Source organism: Liolophura sinensis, chromosome 9 (assembly GCF_032854445.1).
Source record: "Liolophura sinensis isolate JHLJ2023 chromosome 9, CUHK_Ljap_v2, whole genome shotgun sequence".
NCBI classification, from domain to species: domain Eukaryota; kingdom Metazoa; phylum Mollusca; class Polyplacophora; order Chitonida; family Chitonidae; genus Liolophura; species Liolophura sinensis.
Window position 1 is genome coordinate 24,122,026 of NC_088303.1, and position 23,417 is coordinate 24,145,442.

Sequence of the window (23,417 nt, forward strand, 5' to 3'; positions counted from 1 at the left end):
TACAGCGTTAAACTCAAGTCAAATAAATATGAGCTAAACCCTACGCTTCGAAGAACATAAACCGTTCCCCATATGTGTAGAGCCTCAAACATAAGTGTGACGTCACGGGAGTCTAGACGACAGCGAAAGCTTCCAAAATGGCGGATACATGCCAAGTGAGGTTACGTTCATTCTTACGGTAAGTTTCACGCGAACAAAACATCATGCCAACGAAAAAGAAAGTCACCAAGAAGTCAAAGAAATCTACAAAGGCTCAAGCTCCGGTTGCACCACCAGATCCGCTCAAACCCGAGTATATCCCGCCGCCACCGAAGCCTGGAGAACAGGTGCGTGTGTTTGTCACTTACACCCACTGACGCCCTATCACTGACAGTGACATACCTATCAGCTGATTAATGTCAGTGTGTGCTTAGCTTAGCTTGTTTAACATGTATTTGTTGTAGTTAGAGGTGTGTATCGTGCGTAATTACCGGTAAGTTAGCTTAAAACCTGCCAAACCAAGTAAAATGCTCTGTACAAGTGAAGTGGTGAATAATTACCAAAAAAATGTCGCTGTTATGAACAGAAAACATACAAATGATTACATGTCTCATTGTAAATTGTATCAGCTAAATGTGCATGATGTAGCCAGTGAAATGAGACACACACTAAGCTCTTAACAACCCCTTTCTGTTTTCTACTAAAGACAAAATAGAATTTATTTATCTTTATTTATTTCATGGTTGGTGTAGGCCTACATACCGGTACACCATTCTTAAAAATTTTTCACCTAATTACAATTTATATGATGGCATTGACTTTTATGGGTGGAGGAAAGTGGCTTGCCTGGTATAAACCACCAACCTTTGGCTTTGACAAGTTATTGAGGAACGTTCCAGCATGTGAGGTACGGTGCAGATCTGCACACCATAGTGGTGCAAGTGGTGGAAGACAGTGAACATTAGATTAGATTACACAAATGGTCATAAGAGCATTGTTGATTGAACGCCTATTGTCACTAGTCCTCCAGGCAGTGAGCGCAGTTTTAACATAATTATGGTATTAGTTAGAACTGCTGACATCTATGTTGGAATTTCACTTCAGATTGGGTAGAAGTATAATACAACCTACTGTATTTCTTCAGCCTTTTTACATGCATGTAAGGTGTTTATTCAAGCATTTTCTGAAAGTATTATTCTGTGTAGACTGATAAAATTATACTTTTTCTGAAGCCTTAGAACTGGTCAATCGAACCACATACTGTAGTTTAATCTGCGAAGTCAGTTTGAACAATTATTAGTATTAGGGTACATGAATTAGACTTGCCATTGAGATGCATGTAGTCAAGGTTACCAACTCAGCTGCAAATAAGGCTCAAGTTAGCTCCATAGATGAAGTACTGAGTGCAGTCATGCAAAACAGATTGGTCGTGCTCATAGTATATGTTTTGTTGTTAATTTACTGCCCATTATTTATAATGAAATCAAGTTAGTATCTGCCCACATATAAGTTCACAGTTTAAACTGACAATGGCAGTATTAACTGGTAGTATTTTTAAATTTTCTTTTCAGCTCATCAAATTACTTACCTCACAGCCTGTAGATGAGAGAGAAGTGTATGGATTAAAGGTTCCAAGTCGTATTTTAGCTCAACTTACTCCTACTGAGATTAGAGACCTAAGATCTGTGTTTGAGTTGTTTGATTCTGACAGTGATGGGTAAGAACATTCACAACTTCATTATTATGAAAATATCTACCAGGTTGCATGCTTTCTGGAAAAAAACACAAACTTCTGAAAATGTCAATAACAGTAAATTTATTGTGCATAATTATTATAATTGCCTGTAGCATTCATTGGTTCATTATTTGGATCAAGTTTATTAAAATGGATATCAAATGAAATGCCCATTGCATAGTTTCGGTTACGTATAAGATGTATGGAATTTTTTTTTTAATAGATAGATGGGCTATGTATACATACTTATTGCCCTAATTTACATCATGTTCTATCCCAGATTTGTAAACCCTCCAGAACTGAGACGAACATTACGTGTTTTGGGATTTAAAATATCAAGAGAAGAAGCAAGGAAAACTATTTCCGTTAGTGCTGTCAAGCAGAGAGGGTATGCAGAATATTTGATTATTATTTATTTTTTTATTCTTTTGTCATCAAGTGTATTGAGAATAAAATAAACTGTGACTGGAGTGTAATGGAAACATGTCATTAGTACGTAAAACATTTGAAGTAATGGTATCTATGTTTCACTGTAAATGTTGTATATGTCTGGATAACCAATAAGAAATATTCATCGACTTGTAATTGTTTTTTTTTTTTTTTGTTTTTTTTGTACGCTATTTGTTTTTTTTGTACGCTATTTGTTTTAAGAACTGAGTGCACTCCCTGAACAGTTTGAGTTATATTGTTTTTCCAGGTGTGTTGATTTCTTAGAATTCCTGGACATCATACTGGACAAGCAGGGAGACTCCAGAGACACCTATAATGAAATTAAACAGGGTTTCCAACTGTTTGATTATGGTCAGTATTATAGAAAAAAATAAAAAATAAATTTAAAAAAAGTAAATAAATAAATATAGTCTTATACATGTATCAAGATAGAACAAATTCGGTGCTCTGATATTAAATTAATATATACTTGCAAACAACAAATCAGTGACATCTGTGCTGTGTCATCACATTTTGACTTGCATACATATATCATAATACAATTCCCATGGTAGTTAAAGCATAATTTTTGTTCTTCATTTATTGTTTTTTCTTATTTTTTTTTCAGAAAATAGGGGTAAAATATCTGTTGAGAATTTAAAACAGGCTTGTCATGAAGCAGGCATCAAGTTTACAAGTGATGAGTTGGCAGAGATGATAGAAGAGGCAGACCTGAATGGTGATGGGGAAATTGACAGGCAGGAGTTTACCAGGATTATGTTACAAACAAATCTCTTCTGATTTTTTCAATTGATTGATTTAATTTTGAAGATGACATCTCATCTTACTTGCAATCAAAAGTTTTCCTCTACTACTTAACTAGAAAGACTAGAACATTTTGTCCTTCGTCTTTATCATGTATTTAACCGAACCTTAGCTATTTATTTGTGAAGTGCTTAAGTTGAGAGATGGGTCAGATATTCTAATAAACAGTAAATGAATATAATACACCAGCATGATGAAGACACCTGTCAAACTACCAAAGTTTGTCCATGCACTAGGACAAATTCATTTATCATGATAAGTCAAGGGTCAGTGAGAAACATTGGCCTTTTAAAACAAGTCAGTTCTCCGTCCTGTAATATGTCACTGACCTACAGTGGTGCAGATTAAACAATGAGTTGTTCACAAACAGTTCATAGTAATAGAATGATAACAGGCCAAAAATTGCTGTGGTCACACCCAATTTCTGTGGTGGATTAATGGGAAAGTTATACAAATATTTATTAAGCGTTTAGCAACAAATATTATTACTTCTGTGAAGTGTGAAAGACTTAAAGTTTATTGTATGGATAACAGAGATATTTACATTTTTGTTAATCTGTCATTTTTGCTAGATTGAAATTTGAATAAGATCAAAACTATTATGGAGATATCAGTCAATATTTGTTGTATATAAAATATATAAAATGAGAGTTGATTATTATGTATATGCCAGTAACCTTGGGAGAGGTCCTGAATATATATATATACATCTATGTGAACCTATTAGTTGATGAATATATGTTTTAAATCTGTGAGTTGATGAATAGCATTGTCAACCTGTGACAGTTCATGAATACATGTATGTTGACCTGTGAGAGTTTATGAATACACATATATCAACCTGTTAGTTTCTGAATGCCATTATGTCAACCTGTGAGAATTCATGTCAGTCTCTAAGAGTTCATGAATACAATTGTCAGCCGGTGATGATTATATTATTGAAGTGGCCATGTGCAAATATTTTTAATAAAAGCAGATACTAATTTAATCTTTTTGTCATATACAGGTATTTAGAATTCATACTCACAGAATGAATCTCTTATTTTCCAAATATTAGACCACTTAGCATGGTGGCTTAATGGTTACAGTGTCCCTCTCAAAGTTGGAAGAATTGGGATCAGCGCTGAGATGTTACAACAAGGACACAGTACTGCTTGGTCTGGTGTTAGCATAGTGTGATATGGTGGGGTGTCATGTCTGGTGTCTTCAGCATTGTACTTCAGTGGGGGCAAGGACTCAACTTGTTACGAGAAGACACAGTATATGATGTACACACACACACTGAAGTTCTCCTTGTCAACATATGCATGACTGAAGATTTTTTATTTGTGAGGTGAAAACCCAAGTACACATACATATTTATTTTCCATTTATATGTATCTTTGCCTGACGTACTATACATCATATGTTTTCAGTAATCAGTGCATATCATTAATTTACATTAATCAGTGTTTATTGCCTTATTCAAGAAGTTTCCACTTATATGATGAATGGTTATGATTATTGGTGCAGGAAACCAGAATACCCAGAATAAACCACTGCCCTTCAGCATGAAGTCACCTGATAATCCTCCGGACAAAACTGAAGTCTAACCAGCATTCAAACATGTGACTTCACATGTCAATATGACATTTCCTGTTATTATAAGCGGTGCTAGCTCATATACAGAGCACTGGATTAAATCACAGAAAATTGCTTATTTTAGAGGCTAGCACACTTAACAATAGCCCTACCAGTGAGTGAGGCCATGCCCTTTAAGCCTACATTAGGTCCTGAGTATCAATACAAACACAGCATTTCAGATCTTTGGTAGAAATATTTTATTATCAAATTATCAGCCATGTTAACAATATATCTGTACACTCAGATAAACTGGCCATGATGTTTCAAACTCTGCTCTGACAACAATTAACAAGAATATTAACAATCTGGACAGTTCCACATTTTCATGATGTCTGGAGCACATTTTTCATGTTCAGACTACGGCTTTCCACACCAAGTTTTCATACATTCAGCCAATCCCATTCATATACACATAACCATGAACCAATAACTTACACAGAAATAATACCCTTTGGGGAATACTCATTCATAGCTGTTAACCGTTCTCCATGATACCATATGGTGAGATTCACTTGAACATTTCCTGTGCTCCGAGAGTTGGTAAACCACTCAAAATGGCCGTCTTTCCCCAAAAACAGGAGCGGTAAAGAAAATTTTTTAGTTTTTACATTCAAATTTTTTCAAGACCATATCACATGATACAGAAACATTCATATTCAGTGTACATCCTTTGGCCAATATGAAAATGAGATTGCCTCATCAACCCAAAGTTTTCTTTCCCTTTGCATAATAAAACATCACAAACTTCACACCTTATGACAAATTCACAACACAAAAAAACAGTCTGTCTCATACCCACTGATATACCCTTACTGACCTAAAAATTCAACCACAAAAGAGGAGTTTTGGAGGCAAATAAATGTCATACGACATTACTTCTGGTGCTAAAATTTACATTTTCCCAGCTGGTCATCATCCTACCTTCCAAGTACCTTTTAAAAATCAGCGGAACGCCCAGAATGTGGAAAAATGAGCAACTTAGTCATGGACGAAACTTTAGGTCATTTATAATTAAGAAGTCGAGGTGTCACCACGTAAATGTAAAATGAAACCATTGCGTGGTCACTTGTATTCAATTTTATCATTGAACCCATGTACGACTTTTGAGTCTAAAGCAGAAAACTTGTTTAACTTTGAAGGTGTGTATTGAACACTTCAGGTTCAGAGAATAATGTATGTTGGAGAAAGTTTCTAATTACTAATACCTTTACTTGAGACTAGGTGAAACTTTCCGACATATGAGGGCAAGTAACCCTCATTTTAGGGATAGCCTGATACTTTGTATTGAATTCATTGTGATTTATAATCCACCAGGCCTAAAAATGCTGAAGTCTACATTTATTTATAATATTTACAAATATTTCCATTTCCACTGATAAGCTTCATAAAGTAGAGTATTGTGTTAACTCTAACAAAGCATACAAAGCGATGCATCGTTTGATGTTTACACCATATTCAAGAATATTTTACTCATACTACGGCAGTCAGCATTATGGTGGGAGGAAACCTGGCAGAGCCCAGAGAGGAACCCACAACCATCGGTAAGTTGGGCTGAAGTCTACATGTGCCCCCGCACATATCTTCATAGTTTAATCTGTATAAGATACGTCTCTCTCACAGCTGTGATGAACAGGCTTTTCTTCTTCTATTTTAAGAGAAATAAACTATCCCAGATGTATAAATGAAAATTAACTAGTTTATATGGTATTACCAAATGCTTAAATTGCCTGTTGATAGAGGTTAAGAAATAAATGAAATCAGACCTTTCGTTACAGGATGGTTATTGCCTAAAAAACTTAGTCATATCTAGCCTGCGGTCTTGTGTTTTTTTGGGCCATACAGAACCTAACTCCTACAACTCCTACTCCTAACAGACCTATCGGCTCAGTCAATAGAGTTCAACAAACAAGCCATGGCAAATTCACTGTCATCAGTTCGACTTGGATGTAGGCGTATGCCAAACATGTATATCAGACCCTTTCATATAGAACTGGCTTTCGCATTGCATCCATACAATGAACCAGGCTATTTGGTGTTATCAATCAGATCACTTACATGCCATTATTACCTAATACCTGGCAAATAAATGGCTGGAATCTAATTTATCCTAACTTATACTCTAATGTAAATAACAAACTATCTGCAACAAAGGTTTAATAATGGCAGCTTACATATTGATTAATGTACATATACGAAGACACAAAAAACAAACAATCAAGGGCCCGGTGTGGTTAGCATATCAGCAGAGCGCAATGACCTGGGCGCCTCTCGCCAATACGTTCGCTGTCACCAATACATTCCCTGTGAGTTAAAGTCCAGTTTATGCTGGCTTCCTCTCCGGTCATACAAGGTTTTCCTGCAACCAATGAATGGTCGTGGATTTCCTCCCACCATAATGCTGTGGCATACTGTAAATCTTCAACCTTTTCGATCACTAAAGCACTTTTTTTCAGCAGAATTTATGCATACAGTTATTATGAAAATGATATCAAAAATGATTTGCTTGTATCACTAAAGATACAAGCTTCATAAAACTGTGCAGATCATTTATCTACACTCCATAATTCTCTCAGAATGTTTTAAAATATTAGTCGCAGTGGTGGTTGAAAAGGTTGAAGAATTAATGTAAGAGAAATATTCTTGAGTGCAGTGTAAAACACTAATCAACTTAAAATCAAATAAACTTAAACAAACCTTTTTTACATCAGTAATTTTCAGATCACTTGGCATAAATTTCTGCATGTTTAAGTGCAACTTTAAAGGTAATTTATCCAGGTATTATTTCATTATCATGGTGATAAGTTTTCTCAGATGGCAGTGCCAAAATCAGGCTTGCACAGTAAATATGTTATATTTTTCAGTCCTGGCAGAGAAATGCCCTCAAAATTTGCTCAAAAAACACCAGGGGTGTGCTGCACAAAGTGATTGTAGGCTAAATTTATTGTAACTACCACAGCAACATACGATTTTAACATGCATCGCCAAGGTGATTGCAATTGGCCCCAGATTAGAAAAGATTGAAGAAATAGCGTATATCCTCTTAAAAATGTACTGGTATGACAGCATCCACAAGCTCACAACAACTACATAACTGATACAAGTATATAACAAGCAATAAATCACAGTCCAACATAAAAAATACAGGGTTACAGATACAAACTTAGACCAGCGAGCTGAAGTAAAAAAGGGACAAGGATGGACAAGTGGTTGACCCACTGTATACACATATTAATCAAATCCAATCATTACCAGAATTACAATATCCCACACAAATCATGGCACACTGTGTGGTATCGGTGAGATTGAAATATCACAACAAAATGGATCAACAACAACAAGTTTGACTTCCACAGAACAAATTTCACATAATACCATGTAATAAGATATCACATAACATAAAAGCATGCTACATTTTCCTGGTTATCATACACAGAAACACTTCAATGAACACGTGTGTTACAGCTCTACTGATAGCTGTACTTTAAATCTTACCAAGATGCTGAAATAAGCCGCCAAATTATATTTATATCCTTCCAGCGTCTGTGAAACATGGTTTATTTACAAATAAACTCGAATCATGCAGCATTATGTGAGAAATTGAAAGCTTTGAACCGCTATTCTTGGATATAATCCCTTAAAAAAAAATCCTTGATTCTTTGGCCAAAAAACAATGCATGTGCATTATTATCATGATCCTTTTCAAGTTTATAATCCAAAGTCACAGTAATCCACAGTCACAGTAATCCACAGTCACAGTAATCCAAAGTCACAGTAATCCACAGTTACAGTAATCCACAGTCACAGTGATCCACAGTCACAGTGATCCACAGTCACAGTAATCCACAGTCACAGTAATCCACAGTTACAGTAATCCACAGTCACAGTGATCCACAGTCACAGTAATCCACAGTCACAGTAATCCACAGTCACAGTGATCCACAGTCACAGTGATCCACAGTCACAGTAATCCACAGTCACAGTAATCCAAAGTCACAGTAATCCTCAGTTACAGTAATCCACAGTCATAGTGATCCAGTCACAGTAATCCACGGTCACAGTAATCCACAGTCACAGTACTCCAGTCACAGTAATGCACAGTCACAGTCATGCACAGTCACAGTAATCCAGTCACAGTAATCCAGTCACAGTAATCCAGTCACAGTAATCCACACAGTAATCCACAGTCACAGTAATCCTCAGTCACAGTAATCCACAGTTACAGTAATCCACAGTCACAGTGATCCACAGTCACAGTAATCCACAGTCACAGTAATCCACGGTCACAGTACTCCAGTCACAGTAATGCACAGTCACAGTCATGCACAGTCACAGTAATCCAGTCACAGTAATCCAGTCACAGTAATCCACACAGTAATGCACAGTCACAGTAATCCTCAGTCACAGTAATCCAGTCACAGTAATCCACAGTCACAGTAATCCACAGTCACAGTAATCCACAGTCATTCTAAACAAAATCAAAACCTAAACATGATTACTGATAATAGTCTATAATGTCAGACCTATGCGCTATAATCTTCAAAACTAAGTCAGGGCCTGATACACGATTCAAAGCTATGATTTTATATGCTCTCTCAGCCCTCCAAGGTAGAAAACATGAAAAAGTTATCAATAAGCAAAGTATCTCAGAAAATTCATTTTGACAATCTCCATATTTCGACTTTAATTAAGTCCTCCTCATAATTCTCCTGAGGAAGACTTAATCAAAGTCGAAATATTGAGATTGTCAAAATGAATTTCTTCAGAGTTTGTTTTTGCTTATTTATTATGCTAAGCTGCTCAGTGGATAAACTGATAAAGCTATGTTTTGTTTTGTAAATCTTTAACCTTTTCAACCACTAAAGCACTTTTTTTAATGAAACATATGCATACAATGATGATGAAAATGATTTGTTTGTGTCACTAAAGATGCAAGCTTCATAAAACTGTCCAGATTATTTCTCTAAGCCTCATAGTTCTCTGAAAATGTTTCAAAATATTGGCCGCAGGGGTGGTTGAAACGGTTGAAGAATTTGGGCACTCAGGGAATCATGGTATATGTCTCTGTACCACTATGACTTCCATCATTAGCACCTTGAAAGTTATGACACCAGTATAGGTAATTATATGCAAACAGTTCTGTTACCCAAACTATTAAAGAATTAATAAGGGATGTCAAAAGTACAGGCCGCGTATACATATACAATTTATAAGCACATTAGCATTGCTTCTGAATTTGGTAACTTCGTATACATTTGGTTACAGACTCATATCTTTGGTACTCAAAACATTTACATATTGTTCACTCTAAACACAAAAATATTTACACACAAACATATAAGTATGCTTTGTCTGTCTCATACCCACTGATTGTAAATCATAATAATTGTTTTCTGGCATTTTTTCTTATAAGATGTTCAATACTGTTAATCAGGTCCGTTCATAATTTAATTTTTAAAAAGTATGATCACATCACGGTCTGACATGATTTGTTTAACATTCCTTATATTGCGTACACAACACTTATGGTACCTGTAAATCTATGGATTGAGGACAGGCACTCAGAGTTATCTCCCTTCTATCATTGAAAAATGTAAGTATTAGAATGAAACTTCAATTTTCTCTCAACAAATCACAAAGCTGGCAAATACTGGAATCTCCACATCCAAAAACACTAATCACTATTCAGCCAGAAGATACTCTCTTGAAAAAAAAGAAAATTCTATCTTGTCACTTAAAACAAGTAAAAGAACGTCGAATGCAGAATTTCGTTGGAACCAAAACCAAAAGAAAACCAGGGAATTGGTTCTTTATTTCATTTACATGACAGCGGAAGTACTGGTTAAAGTGGAAAACTTGACTTTTCACCAGTAAGGCAACTGCATGAAATTTGAGATCCTCTCCACAGCATTTTTCTTCAATAGCTGAAATTTTACAAATGATGTGACCAAACAAATAGGGATATTACCAACATTTGAAAGCCATATAGCATTAATTGTCCAACCCGGAATCTATTTAAAGCAACCATGAACAATTATTTTCAATTGTGAACCTTCCAGTGTGCTTGTCCGATATACTGCAGATACAGTGTTTCTCCATTTCTTAAAGTTTTGGAAAATAAACATAGCTTTCATGCCTACCCTTACACTTTCCCAGCGTGATACCCATCACATAAAACAAGTTTAGTTAACTATCTTTTTATGTACAGCTACCAGCATACTTTTGAATAACCATTGTGGGCAAGACCTATTCAATCAACATTAATTAGTTGCTATTGGTTATTTTGTGACAAATACCCAAAGGATATAATTCCAAGACTATTATAATAACTGATAGGATGCTGAGACAAGCGGGCTCTAATTGTCACTATACTGCAGTTTGCCATCCTCACGCGGGCTCTAATTGTCACTAGGCTGCAGTTTGCCATCCTCAATAGGGCTCTAATTGTCACTATGCTGCAGTTTGCCATCCTCAAGCGGGCTCTAATTGTCACTAGGCTGCAGTTTGCCATCCTCACGCAGGCTCTAATTGTCACTAGGCTGCAGTTTGCCATCCTCAAGAGGGCTCTAACTGTCACTATGCTGCAGTTTGCCATCCTCAAGAGGGCTCTAATTGTCACTATGCTGCAGTTTGCCATCCTCAAGAGGGCTCTACCTGTCACTATGCTGCAGTTTACCATTCTCAAGAGGGCTCTGTCACTGACTGGCTGCAGTTTGCCATCCCCAAGAGGGCTCTAATTGTCACTACGCTGTAGTTTGCCATCTTCAAGGGGGCTTTAATTGTCACTAGGCTGCAGTTTGCCATCCTCAAGAGGGCTCTGTTACTGACTGGCTGCAGTTTGCCATCCTCAAGAGGGCTCTAATTGTCACTATGCTGCAGTTTGCCATCCTCAAGAGGACGCTGTCACTGATTGACAGCAGTTTGCCATCCTCAAAAGGGCACTGTCACTGATTGGCTGCAGTTTGCCATCCTCAAGAGGACTGATTGACTATTGCGTGACATACCCAAGTTAACTCTTAATCATGAGTGACTGGCTGCCCTTCTCTATTGTTCAAACTTTCATAAGTGAAAAAGTTTTGGGGACATTTTAAGAAAAGGTGTAATCTTTGTAAAATGGCTACCAACTAGACGCAAACAAGGTAACAGCCTCTAGCATGCAGGAAACAAAAAAACGAAACAAGCCTTGATTGATGATCCCAAGGCTAATATCTCCAGGAATTTTGAGTTGCATTGTATTAAATTTGGCATATTCCAAAACAAATGACCAGACACTTCACCAAAATAAGATTTCTAAGAGCTAGAGAACTGAATTCAGTACAAGGTACATCACATCACTCCATCTGAAACATGTGTTGGGGTGAAATAACATAATTTTAATGTCATCTCTGGCTTTGTGTTGAGCATTTTGGACATTAAAAAACCTCTCTGTTCAATGTGGCCATCAGGACTACCGGTGCATTAAAGCCATTTTATCCTGTCAGAAGAGAAAGCAATAGAGGTTTGTGTCTCAAAAAGAAAGTACATTGTTCCATGTCCCTGCATTGCAAGAGTAGAGTGTCTGAATCCAGTTCATTATAATGATGTCACATTAAAAATAGATTAGTCTATTTAACCATGTGAATCAAAGGACTTTACAATTTCATTACATATGGTAACTGGCTGACAAAAAGAAAATTTAATGAAATTTTATTTGGACCTTTACTTCCAGTCAGCTGATGATGCTGCCATTTTGCATATAAAAAAAAAACAACGCAGGAAAGCAGAAGACAAATTCTGATTGGCTTAAATTCCTGTGAAGTTCAGTGTCAGCTCTTATCAAATCTTAAGGTCGCTACAACCTATTACCGGCTAGATACTAGTTGAAGCACTCAATGGACAGAATGTAGAACGATGCTTCCGATCACATACTAAGGTTCAAGTTATAGTGGGCTGCATCACCCTCACATGAATGTAACCTGTACAGTATGTACTCAGCAATACATCAATGCTGATGGTTCAGTTGCCTTGGACTTTGTAATTCCATACTCCATATCCTGTTCCAATCACACTGAACTGAAACGTTTTGGTCGCTAAAGACTTTGCGTGGCGATGCAGTAAAGTAAGGTAAACAGAGCAGAAGACCTTCACCAAGGATAATATACAACCTTTTGTTAATGCTGGATTAATAGTGCCAGTGCTATCCCCGTATAACAGCTGCATCTTTGGCAGCTATCCTTATCACATCTGGGCTGTTGGATTCCTCGTCGCTCTCAACACGCGGCGCCAAACCTAGAATGTTCTGCCGATGGCGCTCTTCTGCTCGCTTCTTCTTGTCCATCTTTTTTTGGTCACGTTTCTGTCTAGCTGAGAGATTCTGTGGCAAAGAAATGTAAACAAATATAGACTGATCACAAATTTTGAGAGACATTTTTATGACACTTGAACATTGAAGAGGGGACCCCTTTGCCCTAATTGACCCATGGCAGTCTTCGAAAAATGGCAAAAAGCAGGCCAAAAAGTTGGCGAAACAGGCCAACTTAAAATCGGCCTGCCATGAAAAAATCAACAAAATAAATTGCACGCTAAGCATGAGATGTCTTAAAAAATAGCAGGTCATTTAACCTGCTAAAAATTTATGACTGGCAAAAAAGTAGAAGGCCGAAGGAGATTTTCTAATTCAAGCCTTGCAGTTTTGGGTGCACTTATGTAAATGAATGCTAGTTACAATCATGTACAAAACCTAAAGCTGAAGTCATAATGAGTTTTAAAAATAACGTGCAGCAAACTGCTTGATTAACATGATTTTAAGGTGATTGTTTCTCAAACAATTATCTCCTCTTGTTAGCCTCAACTATATACTCACCTGATTATTTTTAACTGGGTTTTTGGGACGTGCACCACCATGGTTACTGCTAAGTGACCCATATCCAGAACTGGTTAAGCTGTTGTCACGGGAATGGCCAAGACTGACAGGGTGGGAGGGGCTTGCTGTTGAGCAGATGACTCTTGAACCAGTGCCATTATCAGACCAAAGTCCACTGTCAGCTGTCATCTGAGAGGTTACAGAGGCCGTATCAGCTGGAAAACAGATTTATTTCCAAACACGCTTATGTTTTACGCTCACTGACATTATTTAACTGAAATACACGTGGTCAGATCAAGGTGGGGAGAAGACACTGTTGAGACTCTGAAAGGCCAATGACCGTTTCCAAGGTTACCAGGTCAGCAGGTCAACATCTTGACATACAAAGCTACAGCATAAACATCAGAATCAAGATGTGTTTATCTGACTGTCATTCAATGAAACACTCAAGAATTACAGAAACAGATTACAGAGAAATCTAAGCATGCAACATTATTTAAAGTAAAAGAGTAGCAGATTCCACTGTGAGAAAGACCCTAAAAACAGCCTAGGACACCTTTTGTAAGTTTAAGACCTGTAAAAACTGACTGTCACATCCTTAAATTTTCATAAAGAAGTGTAAATTTAAAAAATGCAGAAATGTATACAAGTATATTTTTTGCTGCTTGAACTATTTTATTCGAACGACAATAATCAAGTCTTACAACATGTAAATGTACCAATTTTGTGATGTATCACACATACTTAACATAACAGTAAAATTTATGATCTGTTTGACAAAAATTAATGTACATAAATTTACATATTGTGTAAGTTTAACCCAGTTGAATTCAATAGTATTAAGCAATGAAGACTTACCAATTCATTTGATTTGATTTGTGGCCTTGAATATAATATTTTATTGTACATAAGATCACAGTAAGGTTTATGGTATGTTGGATACAGAACAGAGAAAACCCTAAGACCTCTGATGTCTCTGATAACTGTCATGTTCTACTGCTGCGGCAGGTCAATGTCCAGTGGTCTCTAGTGAGGACACCTTAGTTACTGAGTCAACTTACATGTAAAGCATCAAGTCATGAAGACAGTAACATTGGCAAGACACATGTAAACATAAGTAATACAGGATTCAACTTACACTTATTTGAAATTTCCATCATTTGGAAGACATCTGTGATTGCAGTTTCAACATCAAAGTCATTCTCATAAAGACTCTGTCGTACCGTTTCAATATCCTGTTGAAATGAAATTAGCTAAAATTAACATCTCTCGTGATATCAGGTAAATGTAACATACAAGAGCTGTTGTCATCCTAATTATCATATAAGGATGATAGTACATTTTCTTGTTCAAACCTAATAACAATATGTGTACTTTGGTATTACTATTTAAAATATTTTCTCCGATTGTCGGAAAGTATTTTTATTTATTCATCACAATTAAATTCTGATACATTCGTGACTGTTAAATAGCCAAGGATATGTTCCTGCCAAAGGCACAGTAGGCCTACCTTACAACCAGTGGCTGTTATAACCTGTTGTTCTATGGAGGTCTCATCCCGCAGAACTCGGGCCATTCCGTCCCCTCTTGTAAACAGAACAGACTCCTTGTTGTTATGGTAACCATTGTAAGACTGAGAGTAGCCTTCATTTTTCAGGGAATTCTGTTTTGTGTCGGTTTTGTCCCCGATCTCATGAAAAACAAAAGTGCAACAGAACTGAGAAGACTATACAAAGAAATCTGTCAACATCGTCAAGTACCTTAATCACTTATCTACCCTAATGCCTCAACTTTTTCGCAGATGAAAGAGCAACTAGTCTACACAGAACAATGTCCTCACAATGAAACACTTGGCAAACCTGTGAAAAGGCCGAAGAATTACAGTAATTGTTAATTGTAAATAATGCACTTGGCTGCAACAAAAATTTCAAGAACATGCATTTGCAGTTGTTGTTGATTTTTTTCTTCAATCTAGTATTTTCGTTTGAAATTTCCTCACAATTTGGCAATTTATCACTTGTTTTCACACATATATGAATACTGTTCGGCTTCAGCTTAATATAATGATGTTTTCCAAATATGATCAGTTAAACAGACCAGCCACATGTAGCCTTGGGCATGTTAGGACAGACACACTCTGTTGCAGGCCAGACTCATTTACCCATTGGTATATCTGTAAGGCTCCTTGACTTGCACATAATATAACAATCTGATCAGATTATTCTAATAAAGTAGCACATTGACAGGGCTAATTGACAGGGTCTAGTGGAACAATGAGATAAGCACATGCAAGACAGTAACATTTCCATATGAAAATACACGCCTACACGGATATACATACATGTAGCCTATGCTTAAATTTACTCTACACTGTATGTGTGTGGACAATCAATGTGTAGCTATTTAACTTTGAAGGAAATGTAGAAGAAATGCATGAATTACACTGTACAATAGCAATTACATTTTAGACACAATACTCCCTTTTACCCGGCCCCAAAATGAGAAAATATTACTGTAGGAGTTGTGCAAATGCACTGAACATTCCGCACAGGAAATCCCTCATCGCACAGGCCAAACAAGGAAGAGCACACAGAAAACACAATGGACTTCCTTATGGAGACACTCGTGGACATGCCACCCTAATGACAGCACTGATGACATTTCATCCTTTTCTGAATACATAAACACTTAAAAAACTGAGTCATCATGTCAACTTTATGAAAGAGTACATTGTGTCATGGAGATAAAACAAAGACATATTTTTTTTTTTTTTGCTCAACAGCACTCAATGGAATGCCACTGAAAATCCATTTCAAACAATTGTCATGCCTGTCTGCTTATAAACTTTTTGACACTTTTTTTTTTTTTTTAAATGAAAAATCCACCTCAAATCAGTTTCAGACAATGTCAGCATGTCAGTCAAAAAATAATCAAAGCAGATACAGTGGTGCTACTTTGTGCGCAGGTGTCTGAGTGTGCAGAACTGCAAAGTTGTGTTACAGTATTAATGATTATGATGGGCCATGTGACACGAGCCAGTTATGAGACAACATTTACTGAAGGTTTTGGATGCTTTACATGTGCAAGAAAACAAATCAGTAATCATGTCAGAAACTATCATTAACTAGTACCAACTTAACTACTGAAGGACTCAACCAGATACTTATATTCATTTCATAGTTGTTTAACTGCATACTAATGGTGGAGGATACCGGAGCGCTCACTTGCAATAAGTTAAACTTATGCGAAAATATGGTGCCAGCATAGCTCAAATGGACCACTATAAATGTAGTTTTGATGGGTTTGTGGTTCGTTGACACTAAACTGATACAACATTCGTGTGAATATATATATATTCACCTGTAAACTAATATTGGCCGGAGATTCTGTGTTGTCGTTGCGCTTCCTCACACTGGAATAATGGTCGCCATTATGGTACGCTATATGTAACTGACGGACATTTGGGTTGGGGGAACCATGAATCTGAAAGTAAAATTGCATGTTTCACTACGAGTGCATATCAACCCTTTAATTATTTTTTAATAGATGAACCATCCATTCTTTTCTTCACTTTCTTTGAAATCGAAAGATGTACTTTAGGGACACAAAGCATAAGTATCTTAAATCATCTTTAAAGACACAAATACAGTACAAGTTTAGGATCCACTCCAGGTAAAACTTACCCAGCAGCCTACTCATCACATTAAAGAGCAACACCAGAGTTGAAAACTTTGTGTCTAAAAAGGCAAGGTTAAATAAACTCTCTTGGAAATGAAGGAACACTTACATGTATAATGAGTAGCACAAAGTGGGTTTATTTTCATTAGTTCAAAATGTTCCAACTACACAATATATCCAGACACATATGTACACCAAATCACCATACACAGCTTGGTAAGCCAACACACATTTGATCAGAAGTTAATCATTGTATAAAGTTTTCCATGTGAGCTAATTTGACACTGAAACCCATCTTAGACATTATAGAGTAAGTTCAGTACTGGAGCTGATATGAAGCCATGTACATATAGTTCCATGAACTTTATCTCCATGTATGATCTTCTTCATGTGCTGAGATGCAGTGATGAAGCAACAATATCACACAGTCATATTTCCAGGTACAACCCTACTCATAAGGGAATGAACTCCACGGCTCTGTTCTGAACAATGTATGTTTGTATGTACGTATATATGTATGTATTTAGACCTTGGGTTAACCGTCTTACTTTACAATATGTCATATGACAATGAGGAACCATAAGGTGTGTGTACATTATAATATTGTGTTTTCTTGTGGCAGGCCGAGTCCATGTCGTCAAAGTGCTGCCTACACTGAAGTATCATACCGAAGGCAGCAGACATGACACCCCACCCAGTCACATTATACTGACACCGGGCTAACCAGTAATGCTTTCATCCTCTAACCTCTTAGTACTGAACCAAGCGAGGCAACCAGTACCATTTTTAAAGTCTTTGGTATGACCCAATCCAGATTTGATCCTGGGGTCTCCTTCGAGGCGAACACTCTAACCATTAAGCCACTGAACCAGTGAACAATGCATGCAAATCAAGTATGAAAGTGTGGCTTGAGTGCCGACCAGTAATACGGAGTGGACAAATATGTAGACAATACAAATATTTTACCTCCAAAAACGGAGCTGCCAGCTGATGAATAATAATATTAACACTGTTAAGCCTTGCAAAAGCCACAATGGCGTCGTTGCCTGCATAGGTGCCCAGTTCTCTAAGATTTGATACTGAAACAGAGACAATATTTAAATAGCCAAATAGCAAAAAATTACCACAACACATGGAAAATATAATAGGAAAAAATCTAAATACATAAATTGTTAAAAATTCTAAAACAAATGAGGCTGACAATAGTAAGACATTGCTGATACATCAAACATTTTACTAGGTCATTAAACTCACCATGATTGTCAAAAGAAATGTTATCTTCAACAAATGGCTCAAAATCTTTGCGATGCTGGTACATAAAGTTGGCAACATCCAACCTGTGTTTAAAGTGACTTCTGCCATGTCCCTCCAGTTGGTCTCCCAGAGCACGAAACAGACAATTCCTGCAAATATGTACATGAAAACATTTTGACTTGTACCTTATTGTGTACCTTGTATTTTAGTCCTGTTGAGAAGATCACCGAATTCATGCCTGTAATTCACAAGATCAGAATAATCCTGTTCTGGTAGAGATGGAAGAAAACTATGGGTCATTTCCACAAAATAAATAACTTTGATTAAAAAAAATTTCAGTTTAGATTACATTTACTGATGGAATATACAAAGCCGACAACCTAACAAGACATCAATCACCAAAATACAACAGACAAATACTAGACAACACGTCAGCTGAGTCAACACAGGACAGACAAGCATACATGTCCACCAATGAGTATGTTCAATAATATGTACATCATGTTATTAATCAAGTAATTTCACATTGCCTCGGTACTGGAATGTGCATCATAATACTGACCAAAGGCTGATGGCTTATGGTCAAGACCAATACCATGGGAAAATGGAAAAAGTCAATTGGTAACATTTTCATTAATTCACTTCATATGTTATATGATCCGAGAACCCCCTCACAAGAAAACATGATGACGATTTCCAAAACTGTAAAAACACATAAAAGTGCATTAGTATTAATTTTATGACATTTATGACTATACCTGACTAATTTTGACCTCCCTCCAAAACATGACAGTTACAGTTTTCTATGTACATGTACATGTGTGGAATGTCCACCTTGAGCCAACATTCCTGCAGACAACCTACATGTATTTTTGACAAGTGAAGTCAGGCAGTGAAAACGGTGATGTTACCAAACTGGTGGCTGATCTGCAGCATCTGACATAGGGTCTCAAGGTACAGACAACAACTTGTGATGGGTGTGCACAGCTATCACTGCATAACTGCAAATGTCATCTAGGTCAATGATTGACAGGGCGCACGGCTGGATTTTTAACACTAATTTTACTCACTTGATTGAGTCACCAATTGATGTTTATGGGTATCCCATGTTGTTTTTACAAAAACATGGTTTAAGCAATGATATTGCTAAGATTGCTACAATTCTGCTACAACTGAACAATACACTCTGCAATCGCCATTTAGATGAGTGCATGAGCGAGTGAGCTTAGATTTTAATGTCATACTTAACAATTTTTCAGTCTTATGACGACAAAAGAGTCCTCAGAGTGTATGTGCGTGTAATGTGCCTCCTTGCTGCAGGACAGATTTCCGCTGCTTTTTTATTTTAGGAGTGACCCGACCCAGGATTGACCCTCAATCTACCGCCACCGAAGTGGATGCTCTACCAACTAAGCCATCAGGGCCGGTCCATTTAGGTGACAAAAACCTGTGTTGTCTTCAGCTGTGATGTCATTTAACGTGTGATACATATCTTGCATTACTGCACTCTGAGACAACAGCCAATACAATTTTCATCTCGCATAATTCAACTCTCAACTTGGTCAATACAGCTCGGCCATCAGCGTCTTGGTATATAGAAGTAGGTCCAGATTGCCAGGCAACATAAATAACTGTTTTAGGGTAATAAAATCTGTAGTACTGGAACTTTACATGTGCATGCTCTTACCCGTCGCCTGGTATATCCCTCAGTTGTAATCCATATTTGGCCAGCTGTATAGCAAATGATGGGAAGTTGTCATCCTCGGCTAAGTAAGAAATTATTTTACGTTCCCTCTGCAAAGCCTCTCGCCGTGCTCTTTCTGCCTGTTTATTCCTTTGCTGTTGTGCCACTGCCTCTGCGCTACTGATCTGACGTTTTGCAGCAGTTCGCGCCATTTGGACAGGAAAGTGGCGATGAGGGTATATATAGAGCACTCCTCTTCGCTGAGTTGACATATAGGATTTAGACCTTAGGTTATCTGGAAATCTAAGAAAATTGGTATACCTGCAGTTATTAAGTTAAATTAATGAAAGCAAACTACAAGCAAGATTATTTTTCAATCATGTTAGCAAGTATGAAAAATATTAAAAACGGACACCTTGATGCTTAAAACCTGATTTTAATTCTACCTCAAAGGCAAAGCAGATTTGGTGTAAAATCAGCGAAAACAGGTACATTCTCGAGCTATAGCTCGTGTCTGAATGGTAAAAACTAAAAACATTGCGTTCCTTTTGTAAATTCTCAGTATATACAAGTTTGCTTACTTTGAGCATTTTAAACATTATGTGGGATGCTTTATGGATACATACATGCATTTGGTGTATTGTTGTCTTTTCTTTTAAAGAATTACCATAATAATAAAAGTTATCTCCCATTGACAACTTAGATATTTAAACCTTCCATACGTCTACTACAATGACACTGAGTCGTTACAAAAGGAGAATTACACATTTTAAAACTTTAGCAAAATGAACATCTACACATAACACCTTCACGTGTAGCACTATAGTAGAATGTAGTTAGGAAACTGTGAACAATCACCACTTTTTCCATGCAAAAACAGCCTCAATATTTACACAATCTCCCTCTGTCTTACAGTCGAATTGTGAGTGCGAGTGAGTGCTTGGGGTTTAACGTCGTACTCAACAATTTTTCAGTCATATGACGACGAAGGAATCATTAGGGTGCATGTACGTGTAATGTGCCTCCTTGATGCAGGACGGATTTCCACCGCTCTTTTATTTAGTGCTGCTTCACTGAGACGACTTACCGAAGGCAAGTAAGCCGCCCCGCCCGAGCCATTATACTGATACGGGTCAACCAGTCGTTGCACTATCCCCTTCATGCTGAACGCCAAGCGAGGAAGTTACAACTTCCTCTTTTAAAGTCTTAGGTGTGACTCGATCAAGGATTGATCCTGGATCTACCGGTCCCGAAGCGGACGCTCTACCAACTGTGCTATCCGGGCCGGTTAGTCGAATTGTACCTCTATTAAAATTTATCTATTTGCTAGACCCATAGCTGAGCTTGATTAAGAATTAAGTAGTAATTATTCCCTATGACAACAATTCCTTACTTCATCTCCTACTTCTTGGCTTTGTTATTCTTATCTGCACTGCATCATGGCATAGACGTACATGAGGGATAAGTGTGTTTTGAAAAGTCGAAAAACGTAAGGGATAAAATCTGTATTCATTTCAAAGTTTGCCTCCATTATAGTTTTGAATGGTGAAAAGAACATGGGGCGTAGCAAAGAGATGAAAGAATTGGGTAACCAGGAGTGTCTTTATTTGTTCAATATTCCATCTGACTGTTCTAAAACTTACGCTGTTTGAATGCAAGAAGCTGTGATGTAAATAATATAAAATACTGTCAGAAAGGGCTGCTAGCACAATGTGTTTGGTTAAATGTGCAGTAAAACAGATGAGCCTCAGTATCCAAACATATTTCACTTAAATGATGGGTGAAAACATGAAATATGTTGGAATACAGAATTCTCATGCCTGATTTGCTGTCTGAATACAGAATTATTGGCAAAAATTACAGAACTTGATGTACTGGCAAGAACACATGTAGCTGGCCTACAAATGTAACTGATAAACTTTTCATGTTTGTCTAAACTTGCATGTGTGTTTTGTGGAATTATTTATGTTTATAACCAGGTCGGGACTGCTTATCAGAGGAATAATACATTTCCATGGCATGATTACACTTTTTTAAATGATCCTGCACAGTGAAGAAAAAAAGTCCTGCTCATGAATATAATAACTTGGAACCGTACCAACTAAATTAATACCCGACTGCTATCTCACTCCTTCTGAGACTGCACACATGCATAAATGTACCGGCTACTTCATCATGGGCGCTTAGACAACCTACAATTCTGATATGCCTGTTCGAAGTGCAAAATTAGGCCAGACATTCTTTCAAGTTGTGCAGTGTCGTTTCAGACAGCTGATCAGTCGCTGTGCCGGCCGAACTTACCATGTTTCACGATCACAGCGTGCGATATGAGCGGTTGCGCGCAGGAGAGACATGGAGGGGTGGGGTAACTCGTCAAACTCGACAAATTTCACCACAGTCCAACCCATTTCTGGTTAGCTGGGCTAACTGTTGTTTTCCTCGCGCTTACTTTGACAATATGGATTACAATTGTATCCGCTCCTAGCATAACTTTACACAAACCGGTTGAAGTTATTGAAAAAACACATACCAACTTGCAAATTGAGGTCCTTTCCTGTTCTGTCAAATAGTTCGCCCAACCAGTTGGTACTATAATTATCAGATTTGACATTTTTACGGAAATTTTTTCTAAAATTTTTATTAAAAGTGATGATAATATGAAGCTAACGCTGCGTTTAGATATGTTAAGAGTTTATTTTCTAAATGATAAAGTAATTTTTTTCATATTTCTATAAAACAAAAGAATAAATACTAAAGTGTAACTTTCCGGATTTTTGTTTGATTTTACTTTTGTATTGCATATCATGAAACTTCTGCACTCGTACCCTTTTTCGCGATTTGCAGACGACATGATGCTTTAAATGCACACGGAGGTTGTTTAACAACTGTACAATGTTCAACAAAATTGCACACAAAAGAGAAACAGGTGCCAAGACGTTAGACTCTAGTAAGTTTACTTGAAATACTCTCCCAGTGCTGGATGGCCTCGTTGATTCGAAAATCAAAAGAGCCTATTATTTTCTCCAATGTCAATGACCGTTGGTGTCATATGTTTGTTGTTGTTGGTCGCTTAATACGCACAAACACAGTGAAGAAAAATCTGCGACGCATATTATTTTGTACTGTTGACTTGTTTAGTCCCAGAGTTTATGCCAAAATCATGGATTGTTGCTTTCAAGTGAAATCATTCATTTAAACTTTATACCTTAGCGTTTAATCTCCAAATGTTTTACATGTTCATTGCAAAAATTGAAAAAAAAAATTCTGTTAATGAACGAATTGATGATTGAGTAAAACGTTTAAATATCCAGGTCAGGCATAATGTAGCCTGAATATTCTGCCTAGAACTTCTATTCTAAAGTACTGCCTGA

General features: G+C 37.1%; 2 protein-coding genes across 3 annotated transcripts; one reads left to right on the plus strand and one right to left on the minus strand.

The window, feature by feature from the left end:
* The first annotated feature begins 155 nt into the window (after positions 1 to 155).
* On the plus strand, positions 156 to 3,940 carry LOC135475548 (uncharacterized). Its single transcript, XM_064755472.1, has 5 exons — positions 156 to 326; positions 1,551 to 1,696; positions 1,995 to 2,102; positions 2,412 to 2,515; positions 2,772 to 3,940. The coding sequence occupies exons 1-5, from the start codon at positions 204 to 206 to the stop codon at positions 2,942 to 2,944; spliced, it is 654 nt and encodes a 217-aa protein (XP_064611542.1). The 5' UTR covers positions 156 to 203; the 3' UTR covers positions 2,945 to 3,940.
* An 8,199-nt stretch (positions 3,941 to 12,139) lies between these two features.
* LOC135475435 (OTU domain-containing protein 3-like) lies at positions 12,140 to 22,616 on the minus strand. Of its 2 annotated transcripts, none has more exons than XM_064755330.1 (9): positions 22,577 to 22,616; positions 20,050 to 20,349; positions 18,363 to 18,511; positions 18,075 to 18,187; positions 16,791 to 16,913; positions 14,941 to 15,120; positions 14,569 to 14,665; positions 13,431 to 13,645; positions 12,140 to 12,941 (listed from the first exon to the last, which is right to left on the minus strand). In XM_064755330.1, the coding sequence occupies exons 2-9, from the start codon at positions 20,316 to 20,318 to the stop codon at positions 12,765 to 12,767; spliced, it is 1,323 nt and encodes a 440-aa protein (XP_064611400.1). In that variant the 5' UTR covers positions 20,319 to 20,349; positions 22,577 to 22,616; the 3' UTR covers positions 12,140 to 12,764. The 2 variants fall into 2 exon arrangements, with proteins under 2 accessions (XP_064611400.1, XP_064611401.1); XM_064755331.1 differs by lacking the exon at positions 22,577 to 22,616 and adding an exon at positions 22,348 to 22,446.
* Positions 22,617 to 23,417: the final 801 nt, after the last annotated feature.

Excerpts from the sequence above, each read along its gene's own strand:
- LOC135475435 (XM_064755330.1), bottom strand. The coding sequence starts at position 20,318 with ATGTCAACTCAGCGAAGAGGAGTGCTCTATATATACCCTCATCGCCAC. Across the intron at positions 18,188-18,362 it reads CATTTCTTTTGACAATCATG|TATCAAATCTTAGAGAACTG; the intron begins GTGAGTTTAATG and ends TCTCTGTTTCAG. Across the intron at positions 13,646-14,568 it reads GATGGAAATTTCAAATAAGT|CTGATACGGCCTCTGTAACC; the intron begins GTAAGTTGAATC and ends TCTGTTTTCCAG.
- LOC135475548 (XM_064755472.1), top strand. The coding sequence starts at position 204 with ATGCCAACGAAAAAGAAAGTCACCAAGAAGTCAAAGAAATCTACAAAG. Across the intron at positions 327-1,550 it reads CACCGAAGCCTGGAGAACAG|CTCATCAAATTACTTACCTC; the intron begins GTGCGTGTGTTT and ends TTTTCTTTTCAG. Across the intron at positions 1,697-1,994 it reads TTTGATTCTGACAGTGATGG|ATTTGTAAACCCTCCAGAAC; the intron begins GTAAGAACATTC and ends GTTCTATCCCAG.